The sequence below is a fragment of the Castanea sativa genome, chromosome 1 (genome assembly GCF_040712315.1).
Source record: "Castanea sativa cultivar Marrone di Chiusa Pesio chromosome 1, ASM4071231v1".
Classification (NCBI taxonomy): domain Eukaryota; kingdom Viridiplantae; phylum Streptophyta; class Magnoliopsida; order Fagales; family Fagaceae; genus Castanea; species Castanea sativa.
The window spans coordinates 31,038,380-31,054,527 of NC_134013.1; the positions used below are offsets into that span (position 1 = coordinate 31,038,380).

The following is a 16,148-nucleotide window of genomic DNA, read 5'->3' on the forward strand; positions in this document are numbered from 1 at the left end:
TCAAAACACACTTAAATAGGAATGGCATCGGTTTGGGTTCGGGGCGGGTTTTTTTTATGCCAAACCTAACTCGTGGGTCCTCCCCCATTACCTAAACTCGGCCTGTTTAGTAAACGGGTTTTTTTTAACCCTAAACTCACCTCGTCGGGCCCCACAGACCCTATCCAGCCACTTCTGGGCCTAATCTAAAGCCGTGGCCCAATCCGACCCAATCTTTAAAAAAAAAAATTTTAATCGGTTTTACATCCAGAAATCACAACCACAGAAGCAAAAACACAAATCAGAAACCCAAACATAAACAAAAACACAAATTAGCCTTTTTTTTTGCTCTTCTTTGTTAATACAGATTTTTTACTCATAAAAAAAAAATCACAAACCTAAACATAAACAAAAACACAAATTAGCCTTTTTTTTCTCTTCTTTGTTAATACAGATTTTTCACTCATCAATAAAAAAATAATAATAATAAAAAAACATAAATCACAAATCACAAATAGAAACACAGTCTCATCCTCCGATCATCTCATCTCTCTCCGATCTAACGATCCCGTGCTCTGATCTAACATTCTTGTACTCCTTCGTGACAAAAAGCAACCACCACAAGATGAGATTGAGGGTGAGGGTGATTCGGTGAGTGAATGAGAGTGAGGATGACTGGGTGAGGGGCAGCTAAGAGAAAACGAGAGTGACAGTGAGAGAGGTAAGGGGCGGCAAGGCAGAGTAAGGCGGTGGGGCTGAAAGAGGCCATGAGGGGAGCGTGAGGCTAAACGAGGCTATGGGGCCGTGAGGCTCAGTGAGGCCATGATTGTGAGGGGAGAGTCTGAGGGCGAGAGAGGGTGGTCGATGGTGAGAGCTTGAGAGAGAGAGAGAGAGAGAAAGGGAGGCTAAGAGGCGAGGGTAAGGTTTAGAAAATGAAATTTGAAAGGAAATAGAGTATTTATACTAGGGTTTTAATTTTTTTTAATATTATATATGTATACGGGTTAGGTTCGGGCTGGGTATGCATAAAACCTGGGCCCGACCCGAACCCGCTTTGTGTTTGATTTTTAAAATCCAAACCCAACCCTATTGTTTAACAGGTCAAGTCGTTTCAAGTACCCGTGGGTCGAGTTATATTTGCCATCCCCACAATCAAAAAATCTATCCATTTGAATCCACACAATTTGAAATATCACATTGTTCTCCAATTAAATTCAACCATGCTTTTACCAAGCATTGGCCATAGATTACAAGGGTTATTATCCTTCCCTAAGGGTCCGTTTGGTTGGGATGCTGCAAAAATGGGAGAATAGAAAATGAGGAGGGGGTGGAGAAGTGAGTGGATAGAAAAAAAAATTAGTTTTCCCTCTGTGTGTTTGGTTGAGGGAGTGGAAAAGTGGAGAGATGAAAAACTCTTTTGTTTGGTTGAGTAAAATAATGAGAGGAAAGAAAATGTAGTTTGTATAAATTTACTTGCATGCCCTCTAGTACATAAATTTTTTTAATAGTTTATAAAATTAAAAATTTTAATTACTACAAACTAACACAACTAATAAAACATCTAGCAGAAGAAAAAAATAATAAAATAAAAAAAGTTGCTGCTTAATATGAAAAGAGAGAGAGAGAAGAAAAAAATAATAAAATAAAAAAAGTTGTTGCTTAATATGAAAATAGAGAGAGAGAGAGAGAGAGAGAGAGAGAGAGAGAGGAAGCAAAACAACACCAGCCAACCAATGTGGCACAATAACATATAGGAATAACAAAAAGAAGAAGATAGAGGAAGTTAAAAAATATATATTTTAAAAAAGAGAGAGAGAAAAGAACCAGCAATATTAAATAAGGGGAGGGCAAATGGCTAATTTCCCATCATACGCACTCCCTCCCCACTTTTATCTCTAGTTTTCTCCTCCCCAATTTGGGGAGAAAACTATTTCCTCTTAAATATTGCCCAAGGAGAAAACTCCCCTACCCCCATTTTCTCCTCCTCCCCCTAGCCCCCCAACCAAATACCCACTCTTTCCCATTTTCACTCCTATTTTCTCTCCCTCTATTTTCTCTCCTCATTTCAACCCAACCAAGTGAACCCTAAGGATAATTAAATTAGAAAAATAAAACTACATAAAGTACCTTATTTGCATTGTATTAGACTCTCTAATTAAATTCAAACACATAATTGTATTGAATTTTATTGTCATTGGAATGTTTTATTGACCCATGCAATAGTAGATATTTGAATTTAATTGGAGAACTTAATGTATTGTACCTAAGTTTTACCCAATTAAATTCAACCATGTGACTTTTTAACCAATAAAACCACATGATTAAAGTTAGTTTGGAAAATTTCTTATAAGTTATTCCCTTCGTTAAATTGGTTTATAATAAGTCATGCACAAAAAATTTCTCTTCATCAGTCCTTGACAAGTTTTTTTTTTTGTCCTTTTTTTATCTGAGAGAGAAATTCTACTTCAACCTAATTTAAGTGTTTGTGTATGAAGTTCCCTTCTAGAGATTTGAATCTTACCATTTTACCTTATAAGAACTCGTACTTGTAAAGTGACTATCACACCAAAGGTGCGCGATAGTTGACAAAATTTTTTAAAATTGGACTGAACTTTGCCAATTTGACTAGTTTGATTGTAAACCAGCTAATATTTTGGTTTGTTCATATTTAAAAAAATTAACCTCATAGTTTGTTTGGTGTATTGTAATAGAATATGTAATGAAATAGTTATTTACGTGGAATAGTTATTCATTTTTTTTTTAGAATCAGCTATTCGATTATTTGATTGTATCTTTATAAACACAAAATCTCTCAAATTTGGAAATCAAACAATTGAAAGTGCTTCACAAATATGATTTTTATTGATTGAATAATGAGTACAATTCTATGTTTTTTTATCCTTTCATAAAAATAAAAAATAAAAAGAAGGTATCATTTGATTCTATTTTCTTTGAATCTTTGTAATCTTGACTCAAACACAAAATCTTCTTCACTTTGGTTGGAAGATAGATTAAACGATCTTCACAACGAAACTCTGGCTTTGAACTTATTAGAGATTTGTTGTTCTTCAAGTCCTTTAAATGTTCTTCAAGTTCTTTGGAGATTCTTTGAATTTGAAAGATTTTAGGTAAAAGTTCTTCGGAGCTTTAGAGGCCTGATCCAGTGAACTTCAATGATTTAGGGCTTTATGAAGGTTATGGAGTCTTTTGAGCCTGATTCCAATGGAACTCCAAGTCTTGAAAGCTTCAATGATTTAGGGCTTTACAAATGTTATGGAGGCTTTTGAGCTTGATTCCAATAGAACTCCAAGTCTTGTGATTCAAATGAATTTCTTTGAATATTCTTTGGACGATTTTGAGGTAGAATTTCTCTAGAACTTTGACGTTTTGAAAAGTTGGTGAAGTAAGAGGGATGTCCTCTGTTTATTGTGATTTTAGAGGGTAAGTCTCACTTTGAATTGATCTCTTCGGAGATAAGTAGTAAACTCTAATTGGCCTAAATTCTGCTTATAGATAATTATCTTTATTTATCTATTTTAATAAATATTCTATTTTGATAAAGATAATAATCAACAAAAAGAGTCCTACTATAATTTGTAACTTATAGAAAATTATTACTATTTTATTTATTTATTTTAATAAAGATAAGTATCCATCAATTATGAATAGGAAATTTATCTTTATTTTGTTGATCAAATGACATGCGGAAATTTTATTTGCCAATGTGATATTATCTTGGATAACACATGTCATCTCATGATTTTATTTAATTAATTTAAAGACTCATAAATTTAGAATATATCACTAAATTTTGACATAGCATATTATAATTGGCTTAATTAATTGTTTGCATCCTACAATCTTCATTACAAGGAATAACTATTCATTAAATTAAGAAATAGTTTTTTTTTTTTTTTGCAGGATAGAAATTTTACTTTAGCATAATCTAACTATATATGTTTGGGAATTTCTCTCTTAGAAACTTGAATCCCGGCCTTTACCCTTTTATACCCTACAAACACTTATAATTATGGAGTGATTATCGTGCCAAGGGCCCACAGTGGTTATCCTTTTTTTTTTTTTTAATGACTATAAGCTTGTAATAGTTATTGATGGATAATGTGCTTTCTAAATTTACATTACTTTAACAACAAAGCTACTTTTTTTTTATAGAAAATTTCACAACAAAGCTTGGATAGTAAGCTACTAATAATAGTTAAAAATATATATATAATATCAATGGTGTACCAAATGAAATCAATTTAACTTGCCACCCAAGTTTTGTTGTAAGAATTACTGTCAAAATGTTTTGCTCATATTAAGTATTCACATGCAAAAATTCATGTCTATTTTAGAACTTATTTTTTCTATTTTACATATCTAATTTTCAAAAACACTATTATCTATTTTATTAAAATATCAATTTAAAAAAAATTTCTCTATTCACATATCACAAATACCATTCACTCCCTTAGCTAAAATGAAAAATAGACCATAAATATATTATTACTCTCCGTGAATAATGTCGGTGATTTTTGAGGTTGACTGGCCAAAATTTTGCATTTAAAGTACCAAAATTTTGATTCTAAAAAAAAAAAAAAGAGGTACCATTTTAATTGTTAAAAAGAAAAAGAAAAAAGAAGAAGAGAGAGAGAGAGAGAGTTCCATTTAATTTATTTTTTTTTTTAATCTCTATAATTGGAAACGTTGGAGACTACCGTTACGATTTTCTCTCAGTGTAACCGTTGTTTCTGACTTGCAAAATATAAAACACAAAAACAGTGGTTTTTTTATCTGATCGAAGGAATTTCTAGGGTTTTGGGCATGAGGGATTCGAACGCGGACCTCTTCGATCCCCGAACGATCATGGACTCGGACTGCGCTACCGCCGGTCTCGGACCGGGGCCCGTTTCCGATTCGGACTTTGCGTTCGCCTTCAACGATAGCAATTTCTCCGATCGAGTTCTCAGAATTGAAATAATCCCCGATTTGCCCGAGACCAAATCGGACGGCGATGGTTGCACCAGCATCGCCGATTGGGCTCGAAATCGGAAGAGACGGAGGGAGGACATTAAGAAAGACTCTGGTAAGAGAATTCTTGCTTTTTAGGGATTTGGGGCCTTAGAATTTGTTAAAATTTTGATGTTTATTTGACAAAATTCTTGAGAATTATTCCATTATATTGTTTTACTTTTTAGGGATGGGAATTTGTGAAAATTTGATTGTTTGTTTGAGAAATAGTTGATAGTTATTCCAATTAGGTATTGTTTTTCCTTTTTAGGGATTGGAATTGTTAATTCCTGAAACTTTGTGAAAAATTGAATGTTTCTTTGACAAAAATCTTTTGAATTATTCCAACTAGTTCAATTGGTAAATTTAAATATATTGTTTTTCTTTTTAGGGATGGGAATTGTTAATTCCTGAGAATTTGTGAAAATTTTAATTGTTCATCTGACATAATTCTTGAGAATTATTCCAATTAGCTTAACTGGTAAATTCAAATATATGTGTATATATATATTTCCTTTTTAGGGATGGGAATTGTTAATTCTTGAGAATTCATGAAAATTTGATTGTTTGTTTGACAAAATTCTTGAGAAATATTGCAATTAGCTCCACTGGTAAATTTAAATATATTATTTTTCATTTTAGGGATGGGAATTGTTAGTTCCGGAGAATTCATGAAAATTTAATTGTTCATTTGACAAAATTCTTGAGAATTATGTGGATTATAGTTAGCTTAAGTGGTAAATTTAAATATGTATTTTTTCCAATAATATGATATAAATTGTAACTCTAAGTACATCCAAACAACTGAAATGTTGACTCTCAGGAATTTTAATTCTTGTCTCAAGAATTTATAACTTTCGGGATTTGAAATTCTCAACGACTGAACAGACTCTATGAGGAGGAGGAGGAGGAGGAGGAGGTGCCTTTTGAGCCATAACTCATTAGCTCAACCAATTTTCATTGTAAATGTGCAACATTTCCAAGGGTACCCAAGAGCATGTTGTAGACTATTCTGGACCATCATGGTGAAGCGGTTGAACCAGGAGCAGTGCCTAATGTGGTCTGAATTTCCTCATTTTGATTTGATGGTTTTATGGCCCTTGAAATCCATGGTTGTCTATTGAAACATTACAGTTTGATTATTTTCAGCAAATCCAAAGAAAGAGGCAACATACTCCACTTTCCAATAGCACACCTAAAAGTAGAACTCCAATAACAAGTACCTCCCTCTTCCAAATCAACATATGAAAGGTATCGAAAAGATCTTTTTCAATTGGATTTGAATTCGAAAAGTAAAATTGTGATGATCTTGGATTTCGCCGTATTGCTTGGCCATTTAACTTATGATCACCCTTCTTCCCAATGCCAAAAGATGTTTTTCTTGGAGTTTAATGGTTTGTGGTGCTATGGAGAAGAACAGACTGCTTTGTGGAGGAGGGTGGTAAATTTAAAGTATGGTACCACTTGGGAGATTGGTGCTCTGTCGAGGTTTGGAAGCCAAATGGTGCGAGTCTGTGGAAGAATATCAGAAGATGGGACAGCTTCTCACATTTTTACATATAAGCCCTTGGTGATCGTTCTAAAATTCAGTTTAGGCATGATCTGTGGAATGGTGAGACTACTATTACAGTGAGATATCCTAATCCTTTCCTAATTGCTAGGGATAGAGATGCTAAGGTGGTGGCTTATCTAAAGTGCAGAAATTGTTGCTTTTGTTGGAATCCTTCATTCATTTGAGGGTGCATGAGAGAGAATTAGAATCTATGACTCAATTATTGGTTGACCTATATACTACAATGATTCCTTCATGTGTGTGTGTGTGTGTGGGGGGGGGGGGGGGTTAAATTAGAATGGTTCTTTTTGAAAAATCAAGGTTTCCAAGTGAAGAGCTACTACAAGACATTTGAGAGGGGGAGGGAATCTCTTCACTGGCAGAGCATTTGGAAAAGTGCACCCTTCTCGTGGTCTGTGTTATGAGGAAAGACTTTGACTATGGAGTACCTAATAAAGTGAGGGGTAATTATTATGAATAGGTTTTTTATGTGTAAAATCCAGGCTCAGGAATTGTGGTCTTCACTTTTTTGCTTGGTTGGTGTTTCTTGGGTACTGCTTTATTCCATGATGGATTTTGGAAGGGACATCTTGGCAAGAGAAGCCATGGGGGGATTTCAAAAGTTGTTAATGTTTTGTCTTTGGAGAGAAAGAAATGCTCATTGCTATTAGGGGAAATGGCTGCACACGATGAAGTTGATGTTCTTATTTTTCAAGATTAGATGAACGGGTTATTCTCATACATTTCAACTGTGGACCTTCTAGAATTCCTGGACACCATGAGTTCATTAATCTTTATTGTACTTTATTTTTTATTTTTGCTTGGGCTTTTCCTTTGTAGACTTTCCATGTGCTAGGTCTGTGCTCCTTTCACACTTTTTCTTTAGTGGATTTTTATTTCTTATTAAAAAAGTTTAATGATCTGTTGTATACATGTTTTCTACTTTTCTGAGTTCCTGCCATTAGCAATAGAGTGGTTAAAATAACACTCAGGTACATGTTAAGCTGTTTCCAACTTCTGATTAGTGGTAGCTTTAGTTTCATATGCATTGATGCACATTAATAGGTTGATGCACTTTTTGGTTGGAACATAGGCAGTGGGTGGACCAGGGGAATACTTCTCTTTTATGTTAGTAATTTCAATTAGATGCTTCCTGTTACTGTAACTGGAGATATTTTAGTACTTGAAAAAAAATAAAAAATAAAAAACTGGAGACATTTAAGTGTTTAATTGTATATAAAAAAAAAAATTTTAATAAAAAATAAAAAACTGGAGACATTTTAATGTTTAATTGTAAAATTTAGTGCTGGTGCCAATGAGCTCTGGCTCTAATTATGCTTCCTCCTCTCATAGGTGCGGGTGGAGGGTAAGGTTATGGATTCAAAACCCATTGGGTACATGTACAACTTACTAATAAAATAAAAACTTTATTAGGGAAATGGCTATGGAGGTATGGTCATGAAGCTACTCATCTTTAGCGGAGGGTTATTGCCATGAAATATGGGGAGGGGAAAGGGGGGGTGGAGTACTAAAGTTTGTAGGAGGGCTCATGGGTGTGGTTTATGGCGAAGTATTAGTCAAGGGTGGGTGACCTATTCTAAGCACTTGTCTTTTGGGGTGGGTGATGGTTCTTATATTCTTTTTTGGCATGATAAGTGGATTAGGGATAATTCCATCAAAACTCTTTACCCTGAGTTATTTGATTGTTCAGCCAATAATGAAGCTTGTATTTCTAATGTTTTGTGTCTTCCAATGGGTGGAAATGACAGAGTGTGGAACTTACGATTTTTTAGGGCTTTTAATGACTGGGAGTTAGCGGCTTCTTTCTCCTTTCTTTACTTGATTCAATCTCAGATTCCTGGGGGTGTTGGTGGTGACAGTCTTTGTTGGGGCCTTAATGGTAGTGGGAGGTTTGATACTTGGTCCTTCGACCATAAGATTCAGGAGGCTCCTACTTCCATTTTCCCTTGGAAGGGCATTTGGAAGGTAAATGTACCTAAAAGGGTGGACTTTTTTATGTGGACAACAGCTCATAGCCAGATTTTTACATTGGATAATCTTGTGCTTTGAGGTCACTCCTTGGCAAATCGGTGTTGTATGTGTTGTTTTAATGAAGAATCTGTGGATTACCTTCTTATATTTTGTCCGTTAGCTTATTCTCTGTGGGTGCATATACTTCGGCTGTTTGGGACTCATTGGGTCATGCCAGATTTTGTTGCTGACTTATTATTTTGTTGGCAGCAATGTCTTGGGAAACATAATTCCGATATCTGGAATTTGATTCCAGGGTATTTGATGTGGATTATTTGGACATAATGTAATTAGCGTACTTTTGAGGATATTGAAAAATCTCTATCTTAGTTGTTAGATTTGTGCTAGCGAACTCTCTTCGATTGGTCTTGGTGTTTGGGTCTCTCGAACTGTTCTTCTCTTAACGAATCTCTTTTGTCTCTTAGCATAGTTTCTTGATTCCAATGTTTCTTTATTTTTGTGTTGTTCTTTGTTCATTATCGTGAACACTTTTTATTCTTTTTCCCCATTCTTTTTTAATAATATTTCTTTCTTACCTATCAAAAAATAAAACTAAAAAAATACCAATGAGTTCTGATTTTAAATGGTACTTATTCCTACCCAAGAATGGATGGAGAAAGATTGTGGGTTCAAAAACTACTGAGTGGGCAACTTCCATTAAAAAGAAAAGACTCATTGCTAACTTTATGAGTCAGGGTAGCCAAAAAAAAAAAAAGTTGTGCCCAGTGCACAAAACTTCCACTTTTGTGGATTTGGAAGGGGTCTTGATAGGCAGCCTTATCCCAACTATTTTTTGAAGAGGCTGATTCCCGAAATTGGACCCACAACCTATCACTTGACATCGCATTAAGACCTGACCTCTAGTTGAGTAGCAAAAGTAGTAGAAGAATATTTGCTTTTCTGTTTGTCACAGCTAATAATATATTTACTAATGACCCGTGGCTCAAATGGCACTTCCTCCTCTCACAAGTATGGGTGGAAGAGGGTGAGGTCATAAATTAAAAATATACTAGGTGTACCCCCAAAAAAATAACATTTAATCTATTTCTCTCAAGTCTTTGACTTCAAAGACTACTTATGCCTTGCTTGTCTTTGGGCCTACTTTTATACTGGCACAGACATAATGTTGGTTTTAATCCCTCCTTTTTTTTCTTTTTCTTTTTCTTTTTTATTGAATATCAACTATACTGATTTGAAATATCATTGCCATTTTTCCCTTAGCTGTGGATGTCCTTGTTCACTGTGAGGAGCAGATATTGACCTGCAGCATGCCAGATACAGAGGATGGTGAGGGTTATGTGAATCAAGATGAGGAAGCTGTAGCGATGATTGAAGAATCACCTTCAGGTGTTGGAAATCATTTGAATAAACGTGGTACATATTATTCCTCTGTTATGATTCATCTCTATCTGATGTTGAAGTCCTCCTATCTATTCAATTTGGAAAACTGATTATGATTATTATGTATTAGTTATACTGATTTTTTCGGGTGGTATTATCTCTATCTAGAAATAATGTATTCCCCCCTGTATGTAAGAAGAATATAAAGTAGTGCTTTTTTCAAACAGCGTAAGCTGCACAAATGTTTAGCATGCAACTTTACATTTTTGCCCATATTTGCGTGCATGAATGATGGTATATAAGCATTAGTTGCAGTAGTATGAAATTTTATTAAATATTAATTGACAGTGGTATGGCTTTCATTCTGTTTGAAACTTTTGTAGGTGATGAAGCTGCACCTGCCAGTGATGGATTGTGGAGCATGGACTGCTCAGCAGTTCTTAGAGTCAAAACCATACACATAAGTTCTCCAATTTTAGCAGCGAAGAGCCCCTTTTTCTATAAGGTTATGGCCTTTCTGTGCTGTATGCTGTTTTTGGTCCTTGGATACCTTTATTCACTAATTTGTTTCATGCCTCCTGCAGTTGTTTTCAAACGGAATGAGAGAGTCAGAGCAGCGACAAGTAACTCTAAGGATCCATGCATCTGGTAATTACGCATCTTCTTTAGTTTGTTTTGGTTTCTTTTTTATAGGTAAGTTATTCACGCACTTGGTGGGTCGTGAATCTAGGACTTTACACAACCTCTTTTAGTTCGATAGTAGTACTGGTTCAGAATGTTGATCTATTTTCATATCAAAGTTGTGAAATTTTTAGTTTTCAATGAAAATGGTTGAATTTCCATGCATAACATTCCAAGAAACAAAAAAGGAAAAGAAGAAAGTGATTGAATTTTCTATGTTTTGTTCTGCTTGTCACGGTTGTCTGATTTATTTTACCACTAGAACCCATTCTCAGTTCTAATCCTTTTGTTTGCATGTGTGTGTGTGTTTGTGTGTATATTTTACGAGATAAATATTAATTAATTACTCTTTTACCTTGTGTGTTATGTCACTGGAGCAGAGGAAGCAGCCCTCATGGATCTTCTTAATTTTATGTACAGTAATACTTTGTCAGCAACAACATCACCCGCTTTGTTGGATGTGCTGATGGCTGCTGACAAATTTGAGGTTGCATCGTGCATGAGATATTGTAGCAGGTTATTGCGAAGCATGCCAATGTCTTGCGAGTCTGCATTGCTCTATTTAGATCTTCCTTCTAGTGTGTTAATGGCTGATGCAGTTCAGCCATTGACTGATGCGGCAAAGCAGTTTCTTGCTGCACGCTACAAAGACATAACTAAGTGAGTTTTTCTCTTCCAGATTTCCTTTGTCTATCTGAATGATGCTTAATTCTTGGATCTCTTCTCTTTGGTTTATGTTATGTTCAAGTTGTAAAATTTTGTTTGAGCCCATTATTCTGTAGACATAAATGTTCAAATTGTAGAATTTATGTTATGTTCAGATGATGCAAGATTAAACCAGATCATAATATTTAAATTTCAGTGGTAGTAGTGACTTTTAAGGTTCAAAATCACAGATATGAGTTTTTTTTTTTTAAATTTGTTTCATCCCACAGGTTTCAGGATGAGGTTCTGAACCTGCCCCTGGCTGGTGTTGAGGCAGTATTATCAAGTGATGATCTCCAGGTGCCTTCAGAAGATGCTGTTTATGACTTTGTGCTGAAATGGGCTCGGACCCATTACCCAAAACTTGAGGACCGAAGAGAGGTCCTTGGCTTACGCCTTGGTCGCCTCATCCGATTTCCATACATGACCTGTCGAAAATTAAGGAAGGTTTTAACTTGCAATGACTTTGATCCTGAGCTGACATCAAAGGTTGTGCTTGAGGCTCTCTTTTTCAAGGCTGAGCCTCCATATCGGCAGCGCTCCCTTGCTGCAGATGAGGCCAGTACCAGATATCATCGCTTTGTTGAGCGAGCATACAAGTATCGCCCAGTCAAGGTGGTTGAATTTGAACTACCCCGTCAGCAATGTGTTGTGTACCTGGACCTGAAGCGGGAGGAGTGTTCACTTCTGTTTCCAACTGGTCGGGTTTACTCGCAGGCTTTTCACCTGGGTGGGCAGGGTTTTTTCTTGTCAGCGCACTGCAACATGGACCAACAAAGCTCATTCCATTGCTTTGGGCTATTTTTAGGGATGCAAGAAAAAGGATCAGTCACTTTTGCTGTTGACTATGAGTTTGCAGCAAGGTCAAAGCCAACTGAGGAGTATGTGAGCAAGTATAAAGGTAATTATACTTTCACAGGAGGGAAGGCTGTCGGGTATAGAAATCTTTTTAGTATACCCTGGACGGCATTCATGGCCGATGACAGCCTCTATTTCATCGATGGTGTTGTCCATCTTAGGGCTGAGCTCACCATCAGGCAATGAGCTCTTTTTGGGTCTTGTTTTGTGGAGCTTTTGTATGTTTTCAATCCTCTAGCAGCTCTCTCTAGTTTAACATATGCCCTTGGAGCCTTGTTACGTTTTTTTTCTTTTCTTAAGAGGCTGTGTAATAGTTGTATTATTGATGCTGCCACAGTTGCTTTTTGGAGGTAGAAGGATAAAAGTGGGGATTTGTAGTATGATGGGTGAAAAATGTGTAATCTTGAATGTAATGTTTCCTGCCCCTTTAAAAGGAAGGTGCTGTTAATGTATATGTAATTTCATTTTTTTCATGTGCATTCTCTCATGAAACATTACCTTTCAAAATGGCAGAATTGTATCAAACTGTAAAAGAGATGTTTGTACATCATTGAGTGTATATTTGGTGATAAAAGTGAGTGAGGGTTTCCAAGCTCCTACTCTCTCTACTATTGTTGCATCTTTTAGCCAGTTCTCGCGTAGCTTTGTTGAAGTCTTTTGATACAAAACTGCATATTGTCCCGTTGAGTTGAGCTGCGTTGCCCGAGCCTTGGCTTCTTGTATTAGGTGCCCCCGAAGACTGCGAAGGACTTGTGAGGTGACTCGCACTTAAGATCAGTTGGATGCTAGCACCCTTGGTTGGTTCAATGTCTTTTACTCAATATAAAGTCATGTTGCCCCAAAATATCCAGGCAGTTGTGGCGAAGATCTCCAAGTCAAGCTCAGTTGGATGCTCCATCGTCCCTTCTTCCATCTTATTCAATTCCATTTACTCTGAGAATCTTGATCTCAAAGCCAACACCTAGATCTTGCATAATAACCCAAGCCCAATAACCGATCTCAGCTCGCATGAGAGAATAGGGTTTTGAGTAATAGGAATAGGAACTCATTTTAATCCATTGAGTTTATGACCCAAATTTAATTGGGTCAAACCAATACCCAACCCTTTCATCAAGCCTTGGTCGTAAAATTTTTTAACTAATTCTTTTTAAGGACAAATGCAAAAACACTCGTGGTCCTAAGGTTTGAGTCAGTTGCAAAAACGCATGTAGAATTTCAATTCTTCATTATAATTTCTTGAGGTTTTCATATCTACCAAATTGACTTCCGAGATTAACTTTTGATAATTGTACAATATTTGTATTAAATTTTCTATATTGTAGATGAAAACATTAATGATATTACTTATTAACTTGACAAACAATTCTTAAATATAAATATTTTCAGCGTCGAATCTACTATTAACATTGAGTAGATTTTTTGTAAGTTCTTTATAGATTTTACTCCTAGTTTTTTACTTTTTTTTCTTTACTTAACATGTGATTTTCTTAATACTTTTTGTATTGTATGAGTTAGGCCTAGTTTTTTCCTTTGAACTTTTTAGTTTCTTTGTTCATGTACAACATTATAAAAGCCTCCATTTTATTAAGGTACAAGTACACGTACAACTATAATTTTTCCAACTTTCAACAATTAAATAAATAAGTTGCAACAAAAAGTTAATCCAAATGCACGTCTCTATGTGATGTATTTTCTTCTTTTTTGTAATTACTTATTAGACTTGTAGATTATTATATTTAATTTTTTGGATTAAAAACTTAAAGATTTATTTGTTATGCATATTTTATCATTGATTTTTTTTGGGGGGGGGGGGGGGGGTATGTAAAAAAAAATATGGGTCATTCTAGGATGACCGGTCAAACTTCAAGTAAGAATCATAAGAATAAGAATACGTTTTAGGCCAGTAGGTTTTTGAGCTGAACCTGGTTGTTAAACTCAAACCAAATAACTAGACCCATACTTCTCTTGTGTACTCACACAAGATTTATAGCAAAATCTAGAATGAATTGTGAAAGAACTTCTTACCCTACGTTCACGGATAACAAAGAGATGAATTCTCTATGTATTAAAGAGAGTTATAAGTGTTTACACTTGTAAAATAACACAAAATAAAGCCTTACAAAACTCTTGAAACCAAATACATTGGCCTTTTTTCTTTCATTATCCCTTATATAAATTGGCCTTATAGAGACGTCTAAGAATCAAATATGTCGATTTTGGATGCACGTAGTCAAGAGTGTTGAATCTCAACTAGTTGACACGGCTTAGTATTTCTAACAGAGAAATTCATAATTCAAAATTCCTCCATCCAACTATCAAATTATCCACACAGCACGTGGGAATCTAAATTCTACAATAAACCTCTTTTTCCATTTGGTTTTTTACATAAACCTCTTTTTCCATTTGGTTTTTTACATGTAGGATAAATCTAAAAGGAAAGAATCATAAATTAAGCAAAATTTTACAGCAATATAATAGGGGAAAAAAAAAAAAAAAACAGACGTTCCCATATTCCACTCTACAGTTTACAAATCGATTCTCATTTTGACGTTGTAATTTTGGGTCACACCCAATCTTGTGTCCTCTTTTTTGTGGAACATGATCCATGCGTATTCAAGAAACATTTTGCAAAGCATCTCTTTTTTACCTTCTAAATAATCTATTAAATCATCTAGGGAGAAACATTCACTTCTCAAATAGCCAATCTAATTACTAAGCAGACAGTGGGAATAATTCATCAAATTATTAAAATCTTGATCTGATTTGACATCTAAGGAAAGAAAAAGAAAAAAAAAAAAAGACTATGTTCGCGATACTTCTTCCCTACAAAGTACAAGTTTCTTATTCAATTTTCAATAACGATCTTAGATATTGCTAAATGATGGTACTAGCCAACACTTTTTCTTATCAAAATAAAATAAAAAAGCCAACACTTTTTATGTGAATCTCTCATTTATTAAAGCATAGTAATTTGTTTATTCATTTTCAGATTTTAATTATAATTATCATTGATTGAACAGCACAAAGCTAAATTCTTGTCTCCTTTAATTCTTAAACAATGAGAAAGAACCAACCGGAATGAATCATTATAAACTTGTTTATGTTTTGACTTTCTTTTATGTTACCAGGCTCAGACATGAGGAATTGAAACGATGCGCTATGCTAAAAGTTATTGTATTGGTGCAATGTAAGCAACAAGGGCATCTCTAAACTACTGGTAACTAATTAATTCCATGGATGATATTTTAGTTAGTATTAAAACAAAGATTGTGGGAAAGTATAGTCATATCAAGAAACACTTAGAACAGCATCTGTAAATACTACTCTAGCTTTACTGGAACTATGAGGACAAGGAATAACTAGACATTTTGTTTAGCATATTAACAAACCCTACATAGTTGTAACTTCGTTTATGGTCAATTCAGCATCTTTATGAGATAAAAATAAGCAAAACGTAAGCTGGGTAATTAAGATTTAACTTTGAAGCAAATCCTTTTTGTAATCTACAAATATCAACAGTAATTACCACAACCATTAGTCTTAAAATTGCGACCGTGGGGTAAGTGTATACCATAGTATGTATTGAAAATTTTATTTTGAAAAGTTTTAAAATTTCCCTTCTATAATTTGGTTCTATTATTTAAAAAACCTACAGTTTCATCTCCTTCAAAATTATCATATAGATGTCGTTAATATAAATAGGATCCAATTAATAAGAAACTTTAGGGTGTTTGTTACTTAATCATGCATTTTATTAAAGTATTAATACCAATTTCGTGGAAAATATAAAAAATTGTAAGATAATGCTCTTATGACATCTGTGGTGGGCAAAAATGGAGCAAGATGAAAACGTATCAAACTTGTTACTTTTGCTCACACAATTAATTTGAAGAGATGGGATGCTAATCAACCTTTAATACCCTTATGCATGTAGATGGAAAGAACTAACTAGAATTGATAAAATTAACATTAAGTGTAATTATGAAAGTAT

The 16,148-nt window shown here is 34.7% G+C and overlaps 1 protein-coding gene across 3 annotated transcripts; it reads left to right on the plus strand.

The window, feature by feature from the left end:
- Nucleotides 1-4,590: 4,590 nt before the first annotated feature.
- On the plus strand, nucleotides 4,591-12,752 carry LOC142613458 (BTB/POZ domain-containing protein POB1-like). Of its 3 annotated transcripts, none has more exons than XM_075785830.1 (6): nucleotides 4,591-5,065; nucleotides 9,794-9,946; nucleotides 10,297-10,418; nucleotides 10,498-10,561; nucleotides 10,975-11,254; nucleotides 11,530-12,752. In XM_075785830.1, exons 1-6 carry the CDS (start codon nucleotides 4,804-4,806, stop codon nucleotides 12,341-12,343), a joined length of 1,695 nt encoding a protein of 564 aa, XP_075641945.1. In that variant the 5' UTR covers nucleotides 4,591-4,803; the 3' UTR covers nucleotides 12,344-12,752. The 3 variants fall into 3 exon arrangements, with proteins under 3 accessions (XP_075641945.1, XP_075641937.1, XP_075641950.1); XM_075785822.1 differs by having other exon boundaries at nucleotides 4,626-5,065; nucleotides 9,794-9,919; XM_075785835.1 differs by lacking the exon at nucleotides 4,591-5,065 and adding an exon at nucleotides 5,913-6,601.
- Nucleotides 12,753-16,148: the final 3,396 nt, after the last annotated feature.